Genomic DNA, 23,852 nt, shown 5'->3' on the forward strand with positions numbered 1-23,852 from the left:
GAGGAGGCCTGGGCACTGGCAGGGGGCCTGGCTTCACAACCAGCTGAGCGCCTGTCTCCCCCTCACAGCTGCCCCCCTGCCATCCCCGCCTGTGGGCCACTGCCCTTCCTGATGATGCCCCAGAACCCCTGAGCTGCCACGCACCCATTTTCCTCCACTGACGGCAGCTCTTCACCCTCACCCACCACTCCTTGGCCTCCCTTCTCGCTCCAAGTCCCCTCTCTCTAACCTCCCCACTCCCGTCTCTACTCTCTTGCTGTCACCCGGGCTTCCTGACCCCTGACCCCGGGCATGGCTCACTTCAGGGCCCCAGGCAGGGCTCTCAGCCCCTCGTTCTCCCTGCACTGGGGAAAAGTCCCGTCTCACCTGAACCAGAAAGCTGGGAGCGGCTCCTGGCTGCGCCTGCCCTTCACCTCCCAGGTGATGGTTCCTGCCATTTCTCACTCCTACCCTGAACGGACCCAGGAACCTCCAGGCTCATGTCTAACCCAAATCCCTTTCTGCGCTCCAGGCAACATGTTCTCTCAACCACACACCCATGGGTGGCCCTCTTTGCTCCCAGGCTGCCCCACAGCCCACCTCTGGACAATGCTGGCAGACAAGACAAGTCCTGCACCACAAGGCCTTTGCACATGCTGTGCTCGCCGTCTGCTGCAAATATCCAGCCTCTACCCCAGCCGTTAGGAGCTCACACCTACTCAACCTTCAGCCCAAGTAAGCCTTTGCCTCCTCCAGGAAGCCTGCCGGCTTCCTGAGTCCACGGGGCCAGGTGCTCTCTCTAGGTGCCCAGGCCACCAGCGGATACCTGTCTCAGCACTCACCTGAAGATTGCTGCTGTCTGCTTTGCTCCCCCACTAGCCTCCTGGGCGGGAACCACATCAGCCTGGTTCTGTTAAATGTCCTCACCCGGCACAGGGCCTGGCCGCAAGCGGGCGACTGGGAAGCACTTGTTGCACACAGGCGGGCGCGAGGGCGTGGCGGCCCAGCGGGTGCGCCGGCTCCAGGGGAACGCGGCCGATGACGCCACAGTCCCGAGGCCGCCCCACCCGAGGCCTCAGCGTTAGCTCGGCCCACGACGGGGGCCAGGGCCACAGCAGAGGCCTGCAGAGCCCCAACGAGGCTTCGTGAGGGGGGCCAGGACTGTCTTGGGCACAGGTGAGCATCTTTTCACGGTGATGAGAAAGACCTCACCGTCCACACCCACACCGCGCGTCACACAGTGAATACAGGAAGGTGGGAAATCCAGGCTTGAATTGTTGTGACAAGCCGCTCTCAGGCCAGTTTACCCCGCGGTGTGGGGTTTCTATGGTTACAGAGAGAGCTTCGCTATGCTTATGAGGACACCTGGACAAGCCCCCTCAGCCACTGGGCGGGCACAGCGGGACAGCAACGCTGGCACAGTCCCTTGGGCGTGAGGCTGCAAATTTCACATCCTCGAGTCAGTCAGGCATCTGCTAGGGCTCCCTGGGACAGGGATTGGCCGGGAGGGGTGGGGAGGGACTCCCCTCAGGGTGGGGAGTTAGTTCCGGGGGGCGGGGGGAGGGGCATTTCTGTGGGGACGCGGCCATGTGCCCCCCTCGGCAGCAGTTGTCTGCCCAGAGATGCAGGACCCTGATCCCGGGGTGGGGGGTGGGGGCGTGGGGCTGGTCCCCTCGAGACCCAACTCTCCTTCCAAGAGGGCCCAAGGCCTGGCTCCAGCCAACGACAGAAGCTCGTGTGGTGCCTCAGGCCAGGCCGCACTGCCCGGCCCACTGTTAGCAGCAGGGACACGGTCCTGACGCAGAAGGGGGCCTCAGGACCACTGTAAGGCCCCCACGTCTGTGTCCAAGCACCCCAGGGCACGCGCGGCGGGTGTGTGGCTGGCCCTGACCTGGGATGCTGCTGGCCAGAGGTGGGGCTGGCGGGGCCAGGGAGGGGCAGCTTACACCTGAGCAGCCAGGTGGGGCGGGAGAAGGTGGGCACCTGGGGCAGACACTACGTGCAGCGGACACCATGGAACGTTCCAGATTGGAGGCTACTGCACTCACAGCTAAGCCAGGCCTGAGCCTCTGAGCAGGGTCTCCGTTGGCCTCAGTTTGGTCGGATGCTAGCACCGAGTGACAATTTAAAAAAGGAGGTGCATTGGGGGCTGACCGAACACTCTTAAGGCGCTGGTCCTGCCACCAGCTCTTCTCAGGCATTGTCACCTCTAGGGTGACAACGTTGTCCCTGTTTTCCTGGCACTGTCCCCAGTTTGAGCTTAAACCCCCAGGTCCTGGGCTGTTGGTTGCCCCACCTGTCTTGTTGGCGCTCTCGGTCCACGGGGGGACATGCCACAGCCCCCCAACACCTGAGCTGTATTCACAGGCTCATGCCTGAGAGAATGAGAACATGCTGGTCTAGAGACCCCAAGGAATGTCCTGGACGGACATCCCCACGCTGGCACAGCTGGGGCTCTGCCCCCTCCTGGTGGCGTTTGGGGGAGCTGGCAGGCCAGGGCTCTGGCACAGCTCTCAGCATTTGGTGCACAAGCAGACGCCAGGATGACTGTCTTGGGGGGACCCTGGGGTCAGCAGCAGATAGGCAGCAGCCAGCACAGGGCTGGGGCGGGGCGGGGCGCAGATGTAGAGCGGGCCGGCAGACCCCACTTCCTCCATGGAGCAAGGGAGCCGCACGCAAGCCTCAGGCAGTGTCTGGGAGGACACGGGGCCACAAGGGGCCAGGGCGGGAGGAGCCTGCGTGCCTGGCAGGCCGGCCACTGGGGAGTTGGGGGCATCCCAGGAGGGGCTGGGGGTTGGGCTCCAGGCACTGGCTGCTCTCAGCGCAGCCACGGGCTTCCAGAGTACTCTGGGGGGGGAGAGGAAGAACAGCGCCTGCTGTCCCGGCCCCGTGTGCACAGGCCCCCAGACTCTTTGATTCCCGTCTGCAAGCGCCCGGGGTGTGCTTGGAGCACACTGTGCCCCTGAAAGGCGCCGAGTCCTGGAGGGAGTCCTGGCACTGGCCCCTCGGGGAACGCGGCCCTCAGTCCTGGGGCTCAGGGGGATTTCAAGGTGACCTACAGCGACCCTGAAGTGGGTGGGCGGGGGCTGGGAGTCAAGCAGGAGGGATCCCCGAGGGCACCGGCGGGTCTGGCAGCCCCACACCCCCCAGGGCGTGCTTGGCGAGGCTGAGTATTGGGTAAACCAAGTCGCGGTTCCCCCTCTGCACTCCACGTGGCGCCCCGCTGCACTGCAACGGGAGACCTGCCGCCCAGGCCGGGGCTTGCTGGGTGAGGGGCCGCTCCCGGCTGCGGGCCAGGCGCCTGGCACGATCAGCAGCATCACCCCAGCCGCCGGGGGTAAGTGACCTGGGACGCAGCCCCAGCCAGGGCAAGTGACTTGGGAAGCAATTTCCCACCTGTGTGACCTCAGGCAGGGCTTCGTTACCAATACTCGGTGCCTCTTACCCGACTGGGGGGGAAGACAGGAGCCCGGGAAAGAATTTCTATTTTAAGTGTCCTTCTAGGATGCTGGAGGATGCGGGCTCCAATGATTAGCATGTTAACATGGCATTTCAGAGAGGAACTGATGAACTTTGAAAGGAAGAGCTGCGCAGACCAGGCCATAACAGCTTGTGCACGTCTAAAATACCCTCATGTAAAAGGCAAGCAAACCAGGAATGTATGTTCAATCTGTATGGCCGAAGGTAGCGTCTCTCATGGAAAGCACGCAGGGAAACCCGGAAGGACAACCACGGTGACACATCGAATGGGCGGAGGTGTGAATGAATGAAGGACAAACCAAGCCGATGGAAACTTGTCAAGAGAAATGTAATTACAGTTCACGGAGCGACACAGAGACACACACAGACACAGCGTCCGGCGCGCAGGCGCGTGGTGGGTCAGGCGCTGTTTGCGGGCTGAGCAGGAAACCAGCAAGGTGGCAACTCTCCAGGTGGAAGAATTGGTACCACTTTTCTGGAAACCGTTCTGACATGATCAAACTCTTTAATACGTTCTTACCCATCAGCCTAGGTTTGCGCTCTCTGGAAATGTTTCAAAATACAGGTAGAAACACAGGCACGAGGTGTCCACAGCTGCCTGGCTGTGATGGGGGCGGGAGGTGGAGACGCCCTCGGCATCCCCCGCGGCGGGACGGTTAAGTGACGTGGGACGGAAGGGCGGTGGGAAACCCGGGGCCTCGAAATGACTGGGGTCGGGGCGTTAAGAAGCAGGATAAGAACCAGAGTCGAGAACGATGGCCTCTAAGTTAAAAAATAAAAAAGCACAGAAAACGGCCGAGAGGAGCGGCACCAAAGCCAGGCGTTTCCCCGCGCGGCCTGGCCTCCGAGGCCTCAGGCCCGCGGCGCCGGACGAGGCGTGCACGTGCGCATGCAGACGCAGACTGCCGGGGCCATGCTCCCGCCAAGCCAGACATCAATGTACAGTATCTTGTATGGTGCTGGGCGTGGACAGGGTGCAGGACGGACACCGCCGGGCTCTACCTTTTCGCACAGGGCAAGCACAGTTCCGGCTTGGATTATTGCAACCTGCTCTTCATTTCTCAAATTCTAAAACACAAAAATGGGCATTGGACACCGGACCCCACACCCGCGTGCAGACAGTCAGTGCGAGACGGCTGGCACGCCCCTCTGGGCGGCACCGGGTCACCCCACTAAGATGCCAGCGTCCACAGGTGGACGGATCTGGGCTCTGGCCTGTGCGGGGTGTGAGCTAGAGAGTGAGCCGACTCCAAGGAGGGCCTTGTCCCAGCCAGCCTCGTGGGGAGGCAAATGTCACATCTGGTTTCAGAAATCCCGAGTGATCACACTTTCTTTTGGGGTGTTTGTTTTTACACTGGCCCCATCACTCACAGGTTCGCAGCATGACCTAGCTTCAGAACCCCACTTCTGACACATGGGGCCCCACCCCACCCCCCAGGAACACGGCCATACAAAAGCCTTACATTGGACTTAGTAGCTCTCTTAAATTAGGAATAAATGAAAACACAACAAACAAAGCCACACAGTACGCCCGGACCAAAACGAGAACACGGAGCCAGACACTGGCCGCTCATAGTTACCCCGTTATCGCCAAGGATATCTAATCTCTTCATAAGGTCAGAAATATTCACATCCTGGAAGAGATTGCCAACGTTCATTGTCGTGTCAGTTACAAAAGCATCCAGACCACTCTCTACAGCCACAGCCTCGCGCCTCGGCCAGACTCCGAGCCTGGCCCTGTCCTAGGACTTACAGCGGGCGGCTTTCCTCTCGGGTCCGGGAGGAGGGGCAGGAGCGGGGAGCTGCCGCTGCGTTGCTGAGCTTCACACCAGCACGAAGGCTGCTTTCTAGAAAGGCCCGTGTCGCCATGTGGGTCAGGAGCCCTCGGTGCCCACAGGGCCTGGCAGGACCCGCACGCAGCACACACTGCTGTTAGCAAAGGGTATGGATGGACGCCCTCTCCACGTGCCAGGCACGGTGCTGGGTGCCCCTGCTCATGGCACCTCCGGGCGGGCACTGCCGCCAGAGCCCAGAGAGGGGATGCGGCTCCCAGCAGTGACGGGCCCAGCGGGGAGTGGTGCAGCGGCTTCCCAGGTCTCTGCTCTTTAAGATGGGCCAAACTAGTGCCACGCTTGGTGGCTAGGACCCCTAAGAGGTGGCGGAGGGCTAGGAGACCTGGCTACGGCGGGCTCTCTCCCCTGCACGGGACCGCGCTCCCCCTTCTGCCAGCCGGTCGGGCGGCCGTGGCTGTCGACTAGCGGAGGCCCCACGCACGCTACCTTAACTCCTTCCTGGTGACAGAACAGCTGGAGCGCGCTGCTGGTGTTCTCGGGGAAGGTGCTGATTTGGAGGTTAAATGCAGGCGACCTCCGCTCTCTCTCCTGGGGAAAAGATTTGGTTTAAAAACAGAACTTTATTGGATTATTTACCACTTGCCATTTTCCCATGTTACTCAGCAAAAACCAAAGGGTTCCAGTTGGCAAACGTGTTATGAAAAAGGGGCATTGGGCCTACGGTCTCCACAGGGCTGGCCGCCCTCAACCACAGCCACTCCCTGGACGCCCGTCGAGGCTCACCTAGTCAGCTAGGAGGAAAGGGTTAGCAGCACGCACAGAGCCCGCTAGGAGGCGAAGTCACCGCTTCCCAAATCAGCCACAGAACAAGGGCGGGGTGCCTATGGCTGGCAGAGCCACCCAGGCCTCACCCGTGGCCTAGCGCCCACCCTGGCCGGCACCCTTACCTCACCCCATTCCCATGCCAGCCCACATGGCGTGGAGGCTCAGGGAGGCCAAGATCGGGGTCCCTTCCTTTCCTGATGACCTGACTGCACTCACTTTTGGGGTGTTTTTTGTTTTTGAACAGCATGAGCACCCACGGCTTGTCTCCCTGCCTCCGATCTAGCCAACCTCAGCCGCAAAATCAGGGGGGCAAACCCTGCCCCACAAGAGCTGCTGGTCATCGCCTGTGAAGGGACAGGCTCCCGCCGGACCAGAGAAACCCAGGGCCAGGCGGGCCAGGCAGAGCAGGGCTGGCTCTGCCTCAAAGCCTCGGGCCATGGACAGGCCAGTGATGGAGGCCAGCAAAGAGGGCCTTTTCAAACCACATCCTGAGATCAAGCTGTTTCAATTTTCTCAAAATTACAGGTGCATCAACAAGGCCTCCTTGGGCCACGCCCGCAGCTCGCCGGGCACTGGTGGGCTCTTAAGGAACAGAACCACGGTGGGCTCCGGCGCAGCGGGCGGGGCCCAGGCCGGGGCTCTGGAAGTGAAAGGAGAGAGCAAGGGCGTGGGCATGAACTAATTTCCACCCGGCCCCAGCTGGCTAGCCTGGCTGGAAACGGGTTAGAGAAACACCTGACGTCCCTCATTAGCCTGCAAGGACAAGGGCCGCGCCAGGTCTGAGGACGCCTTACGCGGTGCTCGTGCCAGCGGCGTCTCCAGAGAAAAGGCGACACAGAAAGCTGCTTCGTAGCAGCAGGAACCAGAAGCTGGCTCTAAGGGCTCCGAAGGAAGGTGGAGGCACTTAAAGAACATTCTGGCAAAGTGAGCAAGGCCTGTGGAACCCTCATGAAAAAGACACTTGAGCCCCTGCAATTCCGCTGCATGGGTGAAACTGGGTTCACGTCAAGCCAGGGCAGAGCAGCACAGAGCCCGCTGGGGTCTGAGGCCCAGGCCGGTCCACGCTGCATGAGCAGGGCAGGTGGAGGTGGCAGGTCTAGTGCGAGCAGGGCCTGAACTGAAGCAAGAGGAGCAAAGAAAATCAGAGGCTCACGGATGCCGCAAAGGCACTCATTTTTAGGGCACATGCAAGGGGTCAGCTGTGGGGGAGCAGGGCTCGGTCACAGAAGGGCTTAGGGAGTCCCACACAGGTGACGTTGAAGGTGTGGATGATTTTTAAACGGGAAACAACAAGCCAAAGTATCATGAAGTGACTCGGCGGGAAGACCACAGGCAACACCTGGGGCGGGTCTGCTAGGAGCAAGGAGACCCCCAGAGTCCTGGTCTGGTCCAACTGCACAAGATGCCCTGGGGGGCTCAGAACAGGGGCTCTGCAGAGCCACAGTCAGCCTCCTCCCTCCATGCAAAGTCAGAGTTTGAAGTTGCAGCTTGAGTGACAAGGCCACTGTCCTAATCCAACCGCAGGCGGGGCTGCCCGAATCTACGTGCACCGGATGAAAGGTTGGGAGCCCTGGAACTAGCTTCTTAGCCACCTATGCAAATCCCTCCTCTCCCGTCTTTACTTACCTTGTGTTTACCTGGGCAAAGAGAAAATGAGCGACACCAGCAGTCAACACACTATAGAGTCAGTTACGGGCTGGGTCAGACCCTGCTCTTTCAAAAGTGAGATTCACTGCATGCAAGGTCACGTAAAAAGGTGTGTTATTAATTGCTTCTGTCCAGGTTGCAGAAGGCATACCAGGTGACTATGCATGCAGGAAAGAAGTAGTTATGGAAATGAAACACAAATCAAAAAGGCAAACTATTGCAAAAACAAATTATTTTATTAAGTGCAAAACAAGCCGTAGGCAATAAATATATTAGCTCTGGTACAGGTCCAAAGACTTCGGTGAGCATTCTCTCCAGAACATATTAAGGCAGTGAAATTATTCTGAACATACAGATTTAAAAAAAGAAAAAAGAAACCACTCTAACACGTCCCCTTGACACATGCTTGCAAACAGGGGCTTCACATGAATTTCAGTTTGGGCTCAAAGAGAATGTCTGCTCCGTTTGAGAGTTTACAACAGATAGAGTCTCTTACTTCCAGCTCTAGCACTCGGAATTCTAACAGCTCGTTCTGATCCTTGGCGTCTTGCATTTCATTCTTCAGCTGGTTCTCTTCCATTTCCAGCCTGTAAATCTAGAGCAAAAATACCTGGGGATTAATGGCGGGGGGGGGGGCACTCCGTCTCCCCCAGAGACGGTCTCTGATGGGACCCCCTCCCTGCAGCCCACGGACTGGCTGGCCGCTGGGGTGGGGAGGAGGGCCAGGCCCTGGGGCAGGTGTGCAGGATACTGCAGACACCCTGCCCACACAGGGGGCCTGGCCCAGAGCAGGGGCTCCTTATACATGCATGCTGAGTAAATGATGGGGAAACTGAGGCATGGCGCCATTCAGTCCCTTCCCTGAGGTCAATGGGGAGGAAGCAAAGCACAATTCAGTGCTTCTGACCCCCAAGCCTGCCAGGGTTCCTGCCAATGCGGCCCTCCACAGATCCCCAGCACTGAGGAGGAATTCAGCCTCCCCCAAACTCCCCAGCGGGCTCCCCAAGAACCTCGAGGGGGACCTTCTCTGGGAAACCACCTGCAAAGGCAGGTGTCTCGGCCAGACCGCTGGGCCGGGCAACACTTGCTGCTCAGGAGCCAGTCCCCATCCGAGGAGGAAACAGCAGCCCCACTGGGTGGTGGGGCGGGCACCCCGAGACCACTGAGATGTGCACCGGGGGCAGGGGGCTGTGACGCACTGCCACCACCTCCTCCCTCCCTGTGGCAGCACAGCAGAGAGAGGCTCTCCACTGGGGCGGGGCTGCCCCACCTCCGCCGACATTTGGAAAGAGGACAGCATTTCCCCGGCTCCCAGGGTGCAGCCTGCAGGACAAGGACCTGGAAGCCTGTCCCGGCACTCAAGGCGTGTGGCATGAGCCCCGTGTGCAGGACACAGGACACGCCCTGCTCAGAGCAGAGCTGGGGGCCGGGCCAGGTCTCGGAGGAGAGCAGTGTGGGACTCTGCAGCTAGTAGGTGCCAACGGGAAAACTCACAGGCAGGTGGGTGGCCGGGGGTGGGGGCGGAGGGGGAGTGACCACCAGTGGGCACGAGGGACCTGTGCCAGGCGGAGAAACTTCTAATGCTGCACTGTGGCGACAGCTGCCCAAACTTGGTAAATTTCCCACCAAAAAAAAAAATCACTGAATCACTGTATGCACTCAAGGAAGAAGAAGCTAAAATGGTTCTATTCCCACACAGACCTCCTGAGAGAGTGCTGAAAAGTTCCATGAGCAGGCGGGGGAGCAGGAGGGGAGACAGAGGCTCAGCTCTGCCAGCGCCACACACTGCACCCTGCTGCACCCTCGCACCCCGTGGGAGGGGGCTGGAGGCCGGGCCCTCGCCTCACCCGCGTGCGCTCGAGCCGCCAGGGCTGGGCCGGGGCCAGAAGAGGCGCAGGGAGAGACGGTGTGGGCCGACCTCGGGTGTGGGGTCTCGGCGGGGTGCGGACGTCACGTACCTTCTCCAGCAAGTCTTGGTTCGTCCTGATGAGCAGCTGCTTCTCTTCGACCCACTTGGAATCCTAAGGGAAAGAACTGATCACGTTCACACTCCGGGAAGTCCAGGGGCGCGCAGCAGTGTCAGCATGAGAGGCCCTGTGGCCACGGCTTCCGCGCCAAGGGCACAGCCACAGCCAGACCCCCGCATCCAGCAAAGACGTTCCCCCAGAAGGCGGGCAACGGCAGGTGTGTGTGGCAGGGGGCAGCCCTTCGGTGCTCCTGGAGCCCTGCTGTAGTGCCAGGGGATCGGAGCCGGACATCAGGGCACCCTGGCCCACTCTACCTCGCAGGCTGAGGCCCCGGCCGCCCGAGGACATGGCCCCCCTGCTGCCAGAGCACACACAGGCTCCTTCCCGCCCCACTGCCATGACGGACACTCTCATCTCTGCAGCCCAAGCCCTCCCTTGGGGGTTTGCAAGCCCAGGGCACTAAGTCTGCCCTCCCTTGGGCATCCCCGGAGTGGCCCAGGGCCTGGGACAGCCAGTGAGGACTGGGGGATGGACAAGCAGGTAAATGAAGGAGCAACTCCCTCCCTCCTCTCACTCCTGCACCCCAGGCTCCCTCCACCTGATGTCCCTCCCCCTGCCTGGCCCCGGGGCTGAGCCCATGAGGACAGAGCCCTCTCTCGGCCAGCTTCCTGCAGTGTGACCGCACAGCCCCTCCAAGGAGGGATGACTCTGTCTCTCTGGCCCGAGCAAGGCGTGGCTGTGATGTGCTCTGACTGTGGCATGTGCAGACGAGAAGCAGAGACTTGTGACATGTGTGTGCATCGAACCTGCCCTTTTCTCCCCGGCCGCTCCTCCCCCGGCCCACCAGGGAAAGAAGCCGGGCTGGCCGCCTTGAGGCCCGAGACCTGAGCCATGGGGCCAAGGGCAGGCAGCCGTGCCGGACAGGACAGAGCAGCCTTTCGGGGCCCCTGGCCCCATGGGCTGACCAGGCACACTCCAGCGTGACCCCAGGCCCGCCCAGCGGGAGAACCCCCCAGATGAGCCCAGCCAAACTGCTGACCAGACTGTAGACAAATACGGTTGTGCTGGCTTAACAATGAAGCTTTGGGGCGTGCTGTTACCAGCGGCAGCTGACCCACACATCACCCGCACACTGAGTATGGAGGCCCCGCAGGGAAGGCCCACAGGTGCCCACAGCCAGTGGCCCTTTGCTCTGCCCTACTGGCCCTCCATCCCTCCTGCGCTGGGCAGAGCCAGCGTACAGAGCAGGGCCCAACACTGAGGGTGGAAGAAGAGCCACCTGGACCCCCATCTGGGCACCCACCTCACAGTGAGGCGGGGCCACGGGCTATGCTGGCCGCAGACATGCCCGGCAGCGAACAGTCTCTCCCGCCCCCACCAAGGAGGACATGTTGCGCGTGGACAGGGCCCTGACAAGATATGGCACCACCAGCACTGGACACGAGTGACCACGTGGAGCCGGCGGCCCTGGCTCGTGGAGGGTGGGCAGTGTTGAGCGTAGGAGGCAAAGGCCAGGGTGGGCGGCCACTGGGAAGTCGCTGTCTCGTACCAGAGCACCCTCCGCATGCAGAGCAGCCCCCGTGACCCAGGCTGGGCTGCCTTTGGAGGCTACCTTCAGGGAGGCCCACCTGCGCCCGGAGCCCCAGCAGCTCCCCAGCCCAGGCAGGCCCTCTGTTCCGTGTCCTGCCATCTCCCGGGTGTGACCACACGCAGCGTGCACGCACATAGACCTGCCCCCATTAGAGAAGCTGAGGGCTCGGGACGCGCCTGTCACAGTGGGCTCTGGGGTCGTGGAGCCGCTGCAACAACTCGCAGCCAGCAGCACATTCTAATTACATCTCGTCTGGCCAAGGCAGCTTTTCTTTAGATTCAAGTTAAAAAAAAAAATCTTGGCACTGGGAACTGTCTCTGGCTTGTGCCTGTTTTGGCAAAGAGAAGGCCAAGTCCAAATTTCTTAAGGATTTCATTTCTATTTCATAACAGAATTTGTAAATCAACCTGCAGGATGCCAGGTTAGCTCAGAGGTTCTCGCCTGGGTGACTCTGGTGGTTTTTGCTCTAATTCTCTGAGGCAACAGACATAACACATAGAAACCACCACCCCAACCACCACCCCAGGGCACCACCACAGGGAGACATGCTGGAATCACAGAGCTCACCCCCGGCCCTGCTCACCTGCCCCTTCTCAACCAGTAACTTCTCCAAGTCTTCGATTTTGGCCTGGCATCGCAGCAGGTCAGCCTGGAGCTGCTCCCGAGTCTGGAACATAAAAGATCAGAACGTGAGCAGTTTGTCTTGAACGGGTGGCGAAAGGAGAAAGTCTTCGGCCTCGCTCCAGACCTGAGAGACGATCCACATGTGCAGCACAGACCCAAACGGCTGACTCGCGGCACCAGTCAGGGTCTATCACCCGCAGATGAAAATGTTTTAAGAACTGAAAGCTCTTGAAAGGTTGTCAGTTCTATGGCCCCTCGAGATGATAGGTAAGAACAGTGAAGCCTGGAGGACACAGTTTCTCCCAGGAGCAGAGTGAGTCAGAAGCAGAGTGACCCCCAACATGTCAGGGTCTCAAGCCCAGCTGCAAGCTACATTCAGTGGTTACTCACTCAGCAGTCAACCAACATTACTGAGCACTTTCACACGTGCTTAGTCCTCCTCATGGAGGACTTTATTGCCTATGAGGCATGAAAACCAAAGCAGCTGAAGGACCAGGCAGATAATGTAAATAAGAGAAGCTGACTAGGTGTGAGGCAATAGGGAGTGATGGGGACTGTGGCAAACTGGAGGCTCATGTCCCCTCCCAGGGAAAACTGCCACTCAGCTGCAGCCAAATGCTGCCACACGGAATAGGAAGCTAGATGTCGTGAGATATTCTGAGATCTCAAGAGAAGTCAAGAATCTAGATTTCTATGTGAAACCTCTTGACTTAAATGTTGACAGCTAGATGAAATTTCTAATAAAAACCACACAATGTAGTCCAACCAAACTCTGCTCAGAAGCACACCTGCTCTATCCACAGGCTATCGGATACGTGCTTTGTTGTGGTGCAAGACGCTCTCCTGCCCATCACCTTCACTTGTCACCTCCTCCCTCGTGGGGCCATTGTGGGGATAAAAAGGGGGACATGTGGGGTAAAGTGCTGGCATCAATGGGTGTGTTCTAAGGTGGTCCCCTCTCTTTCAGAAGGAAGAGCAAGCAGACCCTGGTCAGATTCCTGAAAGCGGGGTAAGTGCCAGTGGTGGAAGCTGCTGGAAGACGGCTCTTAGTCCAGTGCAAGGGACCTGAGGCCAGCAAGGGCCAGAGTGTATTCCCGCAGCCCTGCAGGTGTTCTGGGGGTGCTCTCAGGGGGTCCTCAGTCCAGGAGTGTAAAGTCTGAAGGCCACGCTTCCAGGCCTGTGATTCATCACTGAGCCAACGCCCTGAGGCCCAGATGCACCTGCTCACGCCCGTGGGACCAAAGCACCATTTCTTGCCGCCACTCCCCCAGTCCCGCGGTGGAGAGACCCTCCTGCTGGGCGGGCCAATGCTGGCATGTCGCCCCCACATAGCTGGGTTACACCCTGGTCCGTCACCTCTAGCAGGTGTCAGGGCAGCCAGCAGGACCCATGACCCCTGGCCAAGCGTGCCCCCAGCCCTGCCCAGCCCCGGCCTGCTGCACTTACCCGGGCCTCCCGCTCGGCATCCAGGGTACCCCCGACCTGCTCCTGAAGCAGTGCGTAGGCCCGCTGCAGCGCCTGGTACTCGCGGGTCAGCTGGCAGAAGCGCAGGTCGGCCTCCTCTCTGGTGGTGGTCTTGGAGCCATAGGGAGAGAAACAGAGCACGTGACTGCGGCCCGACCCCGGGTGGGCAGACACCAAGCGGGCTCCGCCCTCACACCTGGGGCCAATGAGGGGCCGCCTGGGGACGAGGCCGTCTCTGCCACCGGGGCCTTCCCAGGGGGCCCCCTGGTCCACACGTACGGGGGAGACAGGCCGGGGCACCGAACCAGCACCCCCAAAGGTGGCTAGAAACTTGGAAAGGGACCCCCCCATGTCTCCCCCATGTCACAAATTCCAGCACTTTCCCCCAAGGAGACCACCCCCGGGTGTGCACAAACAGCACCCCTCACAGCCCTGAGGCTGGAACCCACGCGAGCTCAGGCCCCACCCCCGGTGTACAGCTGTGTGTGCCCCGGGAACGGGCGGGTGGGGAGGAAGCCACTCCCGCGGGCCCCAGCATGAGCCCAGATGGACGGCAGAGGCTCAGGGAAGGGGGTGATGACTTCGGGCAGAGGTCAGGGGCGAGAGGCCTGTGCCCTGCACTGTCCAGTGTGTGCACACTCTCCTGTGCTGCGTGTTCGCTTTCTGATGAAGGAGCAAGGGCACTCTTTCCACCAGGCGTGCGTGTGCTCACGTGAGCATAGTGAGTGTGTGCACGCGTGTGCATGTGTGCGTTTGTGTGTGTGCACATGTGTGCAAGGGTGCACAGGGAACGAGGGACAGACACAAGGCAGCCCCAGGTGACACCCTCAGGGACGTGCTTGACCACAGTGGCCGCCTATGTTCTCTGAAAGCAGCGCCGGGAGGGGCGTCCCACGCTGCCCCCACTGCCACTGGGGCGCCTGAGTGCGGGACTGCTCTGACCCAGGCCCGGGGCAGCCTCAGCGCCCGAGGCAGCTTACATCGTCCAGGTCCTCCTCGGGCGTGGCGGGGGCCCGGTCCGTCCTGTCCGTGTTGCAGGACGTCTCCGACAGCGTTTCCGAGTCCACAGACTCCTCGTCAAATCCAAAAAATGTCTCCACAACATGCTTCTGTAAAAGGCAATGTGCAGGGTTGGGGGGCTGCGACTCGCCGCCCCAGCACCGGGCATGGGGGCTCCTCTGGGCCCAGGGCCTCCCCGCAGGCTTGTGGGGTGGCCACAACACCACGCTGGCCCGCGTGGACTCCGCTGGCACCTGCCCCTCACTCCCCCTGCGCGGGCCTTCGGCCCAGGGGCCGCTCCCTCAGCACACTCGGAGGGCCGGCCACCGGGGCCGGGCGCAGTTGTGGGCGGGGCCAGCCGCGCGTGGGCGCAAGGAGAGAGGACCAGCCGGTCCCAGACACCACACGCGGGGCTGGGGATGGGTTGCTGCTGGCCGGGCTCTGACTGGCCGGACAAGCGCGTGGCCAGGACCTCGCCTGGCCTCTGCTCGACTCTTATCACAGCAACCCTGGGACGTTTACACAACTAGAAGTAACGGTGCGCGCAACACACACAACAGACAATCCCCAAGCGGAGGTGCCTGTGCTAAGCCCCCCAAGGCTCCACGCCTCACCTAAGCCCCATCCCCCAGAGGTGGGCTTCCCGGTGGGAAGCTTTCTGCTCAGCCCCCAGAGGTCCCCCCACCCCAAGGAAGATGAGACGACTGTCCCAGCTTCCCACACCCCCACTCCAGCAGGTGAGGCTGCCCCGCCCCTCACCTGCCTCTTCCTCCTGTAACAGCTCCCCCAGCATCCGGTGCAGCGCCCCAGCTCTGCCTTTGGAGGGGGACGCTGCCGGGTCACTCAGAAAAGCAGCCAGCTCCTCCCGGGGCTCGTGGGGCCTGGTGACTTACTGGCCTCATGTTGCCGTGACCTGGACACAGAGGCCACCTGAGTGCCCGCTGTGCCGCTCCTGTCACCTGCCAGGCCTGGCTCTTCTCCCACCCCGAATGTCGCAGGCTACGCTGGTTCGCTCACCCATTCCTCCCGCTCTCATCTAGTAGACGCCTGACGAGCAGCTTCCACGGGTCAGCACGGGTCTTGGGGAGGCGCCAGGTCGGACCCAAGCCTGGTCCTGCCCTGGGGCACAGACTCAGCCACCATTTCAGATCAATGTCCCCGTCAATGTCCCCGTTGCCGCGACACTGGGTGTTCTCCTGCCCAAAACAGCCCGAGAAGGGCTCTCCCTTGCTTTCACGGTCAACAAATGCCCTCCCCACCACGAAGAACCATCACTCAGCCCAGAGCCCAGCTCCGGGCTCCCACTGTTCCCCAGAACCTGGGCTCCAAAAGCCCCTCGCTGCTCCTCATCCCCAGAGGGGTCAGGGTGCCCACAGGCCGAGGGCACCCAACTCGCCACCTGGGCTTAAGCCAGGGCTGCTCTGCAGTCTCCTGGCCCAAAAGTAAGAAAAACGCAGCTGGTCCCGCATGAATGATGTGATCAGGAAATCGCTCAGACACTGGTGGGGTGATGGGAAGCGGGGGGTGGGGGGCAGCTCGGAGTGGGGTGTCATCTCCTGCAGTGGCTTCAGGGCCCAACAAGGCTTTCTGCTGTGGGCACGTGACCCCTTGGCATTTGTCTCTCTTCAGGTTGCTTTCACCTCATGCTCCATTTGGGGGTTTTAATGGAAGTGGGCGTGTACCTCTCCCCTGAACTCCTGCCTCACACATCACCACTCGTCGGCAGCTCCATGGGGTTCCCCTGAGAACAGCCATCACTCACATGGTAGCCAATGGATCTGCTCACCCCCTTCTCCATCCCCATGCTTGGGCCCCAGTGCTGGGCACAGTCCTGCCCTTCCACGTACCTGCCACTGGGCCTTTGCACTGCCTGCACGTGCTTCCCCAGAATCCACAAGGCTCTCTCCCTCACTTTCCTTGAGTCTTTGCACAAATGTAACTTTGTCAAAAAGGTTTCCCTGACTTCCACATCCAGTCCCTCCCGGCCCCCCAGCCCAGCCCCCAGCCCAGCCTCTCTCTTCCTCCCTGGCTGTAAGTGAGTCGGGCTGCCCCGCGAGCCCACAAGTGGTTTCGGTTTGCACACAACACCCTGCATGTGTGCAGCCAGCACCATGCCAGGTCAGGAACCCCAGGAGAAGTTAACAAGCAGGGCATGAGAAGCTACTTGGCTCTGCCAGTTTCTCCCTTCCAAGCAGAGGATGGGGATGATCATGTGTCCAAATCTGGCCTTCAGATGCGAAAACTCACTTGAGTCCAGGAATCAAAACCCCCCAGGCGGTCTCCTGGGAGCAGCGGCCCTCACATCTGGGTGACAAAGGCCCCTTCAGGGGCGAACTGCCAGCAACGCCAAAGCTCCTTGCACACACGCTCACCCTGCTGCCACCCCACCAAGCTCCCCCGCCCCAAGCTCCAGGATCTTCCTTTTTCTGGGCAGCAACTCAGCTCAGCCACGATTCTCTTGTAAACAGCGCTAATTGCATGGCCCCTGGGGACAGGTCTGTGTTTATGGTGCCGATGGCAGTGAGGGCGGGGATGCAGGGTGGGGGGGCAGCCTGGCACACTGAGTGAGGGTGCCAGCAGGTAGCTGTCCACAAAGCTGGGCTCTGCTCACCCCATCAGGCCGTGCCCCTTTCTGGGGGCTACCGACTCAGGGTCCCATTCCCCGGGATGATCTGCTCTTGAAACCTTGTGGGACTGCCAGTTAAGAGCTCAATTACCCGGCCCTAATGCGGGCATGAACACAGACGCTGCCCGAGCATTTTAGGCAGAGCCGCCTTTGTAGACGGCCTAACCCAAGGGCCAAGCGGAGCCCCTAAAACATAACATGGCCCCAGCGGCCAAGACTCCATGGACCCACACTGCAGGGCGGGGCAGCGGGCAGCTCCCAGGGCAGACGCCAAACGCAGAGGGTACCCGATGCCGATCCCATTCCCAGGCGGGCGTCCAATCCCGCCAGGCCCGAGACCCCCAGGCTGGGTGAGGCGGCTTGTTTACGGGGCAGCTGTTGTCAAGTGATGGCATCACATGGGAAGCCAGAAGGTGCCAAGGAGACCTGTGCCCCTATGGAGCAGAAGGAAGGAGAAGACAGTCTCCCGTTGCAAGGGCGATCTGGCTGTCTGCTTCGAAGACCAGACACGCCCCTTACACTGGGCTTTCAAAATACACAAGAAATGACATCGGCCACCAGGAGAGAGGAGAGAACCATCGAGAAGCTGGTCTCCTCTCTTGGCCGGCACGTATCTGGGCGCACGGGGTGTTGTGCTCTACAGGAAGGATTGCACAGTCCATGCCCCAGTCCTCTGGCGCTCCCGGGGAAAGTCACTTCCGGAGCATGGGTTCCGCCTGCCCCCCCCAGCAGGGTTCCGCCTGCCACCCCCCAGCAGGATTCCACCTGCCCCCCCCAAGCAGGGTTCTGCCTGCCCCCCCCAAGCAGGGTTCTGCCTGCCCCCCCCAAGCAGGGTTCTGCCTGCCCCCCCACCAGCAGGGTTCCACCTGCCCCCACTGGGCCTCCTCTAGCAGAGGGGCTCGCCCTCAGGCTCCCACTGTCTCTACCCCCAAGTCTTGTCTCGCTGACTCCTTTATCCAAATGATTCCAACTCTTAAAAATGCAGCGTGGGCAAAAATGGCTGGAAAATAATGGTTTCTTCTCCCCAACACTTAGAATAGACAGCGACGCCCATTCTTAGCAGCTCAATGGACGCAGAGCACAGAGGGGCGTCCCCCCTTAACACCCCCGGACTCCAGCCTCCCTCCTGCTCTCGCCTCCTGTTTCCAGCAGCCATTGCGCAGGAAGGCGCCTCCTGGCCAGCCGCCTGCCGCCGCCGCGCGGGCCCCGGAGCCGGCCTTACCTTCATGCTTATAGGTCATCTCCTGGCAGCCGGAGAAGTACAGGCACACCAGGGCGCAGAGGCAGAGGAAGAAGGAGAAGTAGAGGACGAAGAGGATGTACTCCATGGCGGGGACTCCGGGACCGCTAGCCCGTGTGGCAGGGGTGAGCCGATGGCCACATCACTGCATCGGCTCCAGGCCTCTCTTGCCCTAGAAGGCACCGGATCTTCCCCCGAGCAGCCGCCTTTCCTTGTCCCTGCCAGACCCACTGTCTCCAAGGCTTCCTGTGGCTTCGTCTGCTGCAGCGTTCAGAGAACCGGGCGCTCCAGAAGGCGCCCCGTATTAAAAGGGTTGTCTGCGCTGGGGCAGCGCCAGGCTGCCGGCGGGGATGCAGGTTTCCAGGGTGTCATGGAGAAAGGCTTCCGTGCTCACGGGCTCTCTGGGGCTCTCCTCCTGACCCCCAGGGGCCCTGAGCTGCCCTGTTGCCGATGCAATTCCACAGGCCCCGGGCCCCTGGACGATCGCAGGGGCCCCGGGGAACAGCGCTAGCAACGGTGACGCGACACCAGCCTTCGCTGGGACCAGGCCTGCCCAGGAGGCCCCTCCCCGCGCGGGAGGCTGGGAAATTGCTCTGTTGATCCCTACGACCCCCCACGCACCCTGAGTCTGGCCACTCCTTCCTTCAGCACTCGTCTGTTTCTATGGCCCGAAACAAATGACCATCCAGCAGAAAGCTGCAGCTTTGTAACTAGAACAGTCTGCTGCTCCCCGCCCCACTCTAGGCGTGACATCAAAGGAAAGACCCTCAACGTGGAAAAAAATGGACTGACTTCACCGCGGCAAGCACAACCGCTTACTCTGACAGGTATTTCAGCAACATTAAAAGGCAAAAGACAATTCACAACAGGAAAAATCTAAACAGCTGGGCTCAGAGGCGTATTTCAACTTAAATACAGTTGCTGCCCGCCCCTCTCCAGCACCCACGACACGGCCTCGTGACCGCGCACGCTAGTCAACCCCTTGCTGACTGGACGATGGACTCACGCTTCCCCTGGGGACCCTCCAGGCCTGCTCCACGCCCAGCCCAGGAGCACCAGTCCCGGGCCTTCTGCTGGAAGCTCTGAGAATGCGAGACCCCCTCTTCCAGAGAGGCTGTGTAGGGTAAGGTAAAAAGTATCAGGCTTTTCTGCCCTCTCCCCCCCCCGCCATTAGGATAGACGAGGGAACCCTGTGGTCCCGAATGCATGCCTGACGGCGGCACCTGAAGTGGGTGCACCTGGGCTGAGAGACTGAGTTTATAAGGGCGGCGGCGCGGGGACGCCAGCAGAAGCCGAGAACAAGCAGAAGCAGGAGAGCAGAGCAGAGAGAACACAAGAGAAGGCCGGAGAGCCCAGATAGAGTGAAGACTTGCTGGGGGCCGGGAGGCCTGCCAGCCTCCCGGCCCCCCAGCACCCCTGCCTGCCGTGTATCTGGTAAATCTACATAAAAGACCTGCACAAGCCACTGAGGGCTCCAGGACTCTCTCCTCCTTTACTCGGTCTGCATGGGATCAGAAAACCTCCTCTGTGTCATTCCTGCCCCTTACAGGCTGCCAGCTTGGTAAAGTGAACCCCGAAGCTGCTAACGCAGTTCCTCACCTGGGGAGGTCCTGCCTGAGAATGAGGCTCATCCAGAGGAAAGCAGAGACAAAAGATGGAGAGAGATGGGTTCCTTGAAAGACGGTGTGACATCTGGATGCAGCCATGCCTGAAGCCAGCCCACTAGACGTCTCAGTTGTATAAATTCTTTCCTTTGCTTAAGTGACTTTGAGTTTTTTGACACTAATAAGAGAAAGAAGCTTGGCTAAAGGAGGAGGAGGCAGGCCTAGAAATTGAGCCACCTGCAACTTTTGGGACAAGGCAAGGGCCGACTCCCCTATTAACTGCTCTGCACCTGGGCCTTCAAGACAAGCCCAGGGTGGTCTTGCCTGGCACATGTTGCTGCCTGGTTTGAGGGCTCCTGCTTCTGTGGAAACCACAGCTGTGTCCAGATGTGCTGGTTCTTGGACCGACTTAGACCCCTCCCTCTGCCAGAAGTTCAAGACCGGAGATGCCTCGCTGTGCCACCAGCCGACGTCCTGCGTGCCCGAGGTAAGACGCGCCGAGGTGGTGGCAGAGGATGGGGCATGGGTGGGGCTGACAGCCAGTTGCCTTGGGTCCCCCAAAAAAGACACAGTAAAGTCCTAGCGTCCCCCGTCCCCTCGGTGCTTCAGAATGTGAGCTCGCCTGGAAATATGCTCATTCAGACGGGACTGGTTCCCGTGATTGTACTGGGGCAGGGGCAGGGGGAGGCCACATCTCACCCCTGTGTCCTTCTAACAGGACAGCCTTGAGAGACTCAGGGAGAGGGCAGTGGTCACAGCTACAGGCAGCCCACGATTGCCGGTAACCCCCCGGAAGCTGGGGAAAGACAAGGGAAGAACGCCCCTCCAGGTGTCAGGGGCATGGCCCTGCCGGCTCCTTAGACTTCTAGACTCAAGCTTCGAGACAATAATTTCCCACTATTCCAAGTCACCCCATTTTGGTGCTTTGTCATGAAGTCAGAGGCAATGAACGTACAGTATTTTCACTTCTCTCGAAAGACCGGGCAGATGGACACCTCCTGGCTCACTTTCTTACAGCAACTGGCATTCAGGGCCCAGTTTGCCACAATCCCCACCACTCCTTACTATGCTCCTCACCCCAAGATCATATATCTGTGGCCACTGAGTATCACCCCGGCACCGCTGTTTTCTTTATGAAAGCGAAGATTTCTCTGTGACCACATCTCTATCAAAAGATAAATCAGGAGGGACATCTGGTTCGATAAAAAGAAAAGCAGACCCACATCTTCGTGGACGTGAAAAACACGATTACAAGTTTAAAGGCAAACAAAATCCTTTTTTTAAACCCTGCCCAATGTGCTCTTTCACATTCCACTTCTGTCCCTGCGGGCGTCCAAGCTCTCCAAGCCCCTCTCCGCTTTCCTCACCAGGACGTTCGTTTCTCTACAACCCCATCTCCCGGAAAAGAAGGCTGCTCTGCATTATTCCAAAAAAGCCCAAGTGCCCAACTCTTTGCAACAGGATATAAGATGTGATAAGCCCCGCCTGACTGTCCTTTAATCCTTCCAGAGGCCCGCATAGGTACATTGTTAACTTGGGGTACGCGCTGAGGCCCCAGCAAGCGTCCCATGAGCGAGCCGAAGCGCCAGGTCCCGCGGCAGCATCACTTTCAGATAACAGGAGCCTCACGCTCAGACAAGTGGAGCCTGCGTGTCCCTGCCTCAGGGTCCCTCTGCGGCCTCGCCCCTCACCCAGGCCGTGTGTCTGCAGGCCCGGTGCCCACCCAGCAAGGCAGCCGTGCACTGCACTTACCTTGGGCGGCTTCAGGCTTTTCCCGCGGTGTCTCTTGGAGCGCAGGAGCCGCTCTCGCTCCTAGGAGGAAACGCAAGGGTGGGCACGTGCAGCGGCCTCAATCCACCAGCAAACCAGCTCGCGAAAGGCGACACTTTCGGGCAGTGCCACCTGTACCCCCGGGAAGGGTCAGTGCGGGGACCGAGGTCCCGGTGAGGGCCACACTCTGAGCAGAGGCCGCAGCAGCCTCACTGCCGGGGACAAGGACGGCCCAGGAGAGGGGCCGGGACGCCCAGCGCTGCAGGCCAGTCACCTGCAGGGGTGGCAGGCTGGGAAGCCCTGGGCGGGGTGACCAGTGTCTGCTAGGCACCAACACGGTAGAAAGGAGAAAGCGCTGGCTGCGGCCTCGGACACTGGGGCCGCCTCCCGGGGCCCCCTCCTGGCCAGGGGACACGATTCCTCTGACTCTCAGGTTCTTCCTTTGCTGCTCGGGGCGGAGCCTGGCACAGTGCAGCCTGAGGCAGAACAGGGCTGCTGCGCAGAAAGGCCCGTGGAGCCCTGAGAGGGCTGGAGAGCCCCCTCCCCCCGGGGCCCTTCCCTTCCCTCCTGCAGCCGGGACCCCGGAGGCAAGTCTGGGGCTTGACTGTAGCCTTCAGGGGCCGCCCGCCCATTGGTCTTGCCTTTACTCTCTCGTCTTGGCTGCGTATATTCCTCTCCAGCCCCCTCATCACTTGACTGACCGTGTCTTTTCATCTTATGTTCATCAAGGTTTTCGTGTGCTGAAGCCAAGACGGATGGAGGGATGGAGGGCAGGAGAGCAGGAGAGACGGCGGCTCGGAGGGTGGAAGGGACAGATGTAGGCAAAGGAGAATGGAGGGCGGGAGCGGTGCAGGGAGGGGGGGCGGAGGGAGAAGGGGCGGCTGGGAGAATGCAGGGAGGGGGCTCGGTGGGCGAGTGGAAAGCGGAAGGAATTCCAGAGCTCGGGCACTGGGCAAGCGAGTGACCCTGAGACTCTGATCAAAGCCTTCCCTATCATTTTGACCCTCAGCCTCTCTCCTCTCTGAGGCCCCAGGAATGGCGCCGCCAGTACCCTCGAGGGCGAGCAGGACACCGCGGAGGCCCCCCACAGAGCCCGAGCTCCCCTCCCAGCACGCTGTGGGATTCGCCAGCGTTCCACCTGCTGCAGACACACTCACCCCCGAGCCACTCACACATGCGTCCAGGCGCACACACGTGCACACACCTGTTCCCAGCCAGCTCTGCAAACTCCACCTGACGATAAGATGCAGGCTGACGGTCTGCAACAACTGAGCTAAAAAACCAGACCCCCGGGGACAGACCAGGCCCCTCAGCAAAGGCCAGAGACGGAGTCTCAGACCCGCCGCTGCTCCTGGCGGCCAGCGAACAGGGCAGATGAGGGGAAGAGTCGCCACGGCAACCGTTCCCAGGCACCCGTGACGACGACGCCCTGCCAGGCTGCCCCTGTGAGAATGGAGCAGGCAGGAATCCGTCCTCACCGAGCTCAGCAGCCCCAAAGCCACCCGCGCCCACCCGGCACGGAGCAAGACCCCAGGGCCCCCGCCCGCCCCTGCCGCCCGCGGACGCACCAGCGAGAGGTCGTCAATGACGTGCTGCTGCTCCAGCACCTGCAGTCGCAGGAACTCGATCTCCTGCTCGTCCCGGGTCAGGCTGAGGTCGTTCAGGGACGTGTGCCGCTTCAGAGATGCCTGGGCAGACAGCTTCTCCTTCTGCGGCCAGGGGGACACGCTCATCACGCAGGGCCCCACTGACATTGGCCAGGAGCCCACCGGGCACATTGGGGGGTCCGGTGCAGGCAGAGGACACGGGAGAGATGGAGGGGTGGAGGGGAACAGCCATCTGGTCCCCAAGCTGAAGCTGGGGCTGAGAGGGGTGGAGGCAGATCTCCCAACTGAGCCTTGCAAGCTGGACAAGGAAATTGGGGGGCAAGGAGGGCAGCGTGCCAGGGGAAGGAGCGCACCCCACTCAGTGCACTCACACTGGCCCTGCCAGGCACAGGGAGAAGGGGCTGCACCCCAAGAGCTTCAGTCTCATCAGTAGTCAAGCAGGGTGGCAACACCACTCTGGGCGATGCCCTCAGAGTGTTCTAGAAAGACGGCTGAGCACAGCCCAGCATCCTCCCTGGAGGACCGAAACCCTTCACGTGGGCCCGCTCCCGCACATGAGCTTCCAGGAGGGGCTGGGGCTCAGGGAGGCCCTTCTAGGCCCCGTTTCATCCTCCCATGCCCCTGCCATGCTGGTTT

At 60.7% G+C, this 23,852-nt stretch overlaps 1 protein-coding gene across 4 annotated transcripts in view; it reads right to left on the reverse strand.

Moving 5' to 3' along the window:
• Positions 1 to 23,852, reverse strand: part of JAKMIP1 (janus kinase and microtubule interacting protein 1) — a gene marked incomplete at both ends in the record, with an annotated part of 44,904 nt that overhangs the window by 7,561 nt on the left and 13,491 nt on the right. For 2 of the 4 annotated variants that reach the window (XM_084233569.1, XM_084233568.1), the window contains 10 exons: positions 4,462 to 4,527; positions 5,040 to 5,093; positions 5,739 to 5,840; positions 8,221 to 8,319; positions 9,683 to 9,745; positions 11,866 to 11,949; positions 13,353 to 13,481; positions 14,351 to 14,479; positions 21,592 to 21,651; positions 23,178 to 23,318. In XM_084233569.1, the coding sequence (XP_084089695.1) occupies positions 4,462 to 4,527; positions 5,040 to 5,093; positions 5,739 to 5,840; positions 8,221 to 8,319; positions 9,683 to 9,745; positions 11,866 to 11,949; positions 13,353 to 13,481; positions 14,351 to 14,479; positions 21,592 to 21,651; positions 23,178 to 23,318 (927 nt within the window). Of the gene's footprint in view, positions 1 to 4,461; positions 4,528 to 5,039; positions 5,094 to 5,738; positions 5,841 to 8,145; positions 8,320 to 9,682; positions 9,746 to 11,865; positions 11,950 to 13,352; positions 13,482 to 14,350; positions 14,480 to 21,591; positions 21,652 to 23,177; positions 23,319 to 23,852 lie in introns of those variants that run through there. The other 2 variants (XM_084233571.1, XM_084233570.1) reach the window with 2 other exon arrangements.

The sequence above is a fragment of the Talpa europaea genome (genome assembly GCF_964194135.1).
Source record: "Talpa europaea genome assembly, chromosome: 5".
Classification (NCBI taxonomy): Eukaryota; Metazoa; Chordata; class Mammalia; order Eulipotyphla; family Talpidae; genus Talpa; species Talpa europaea.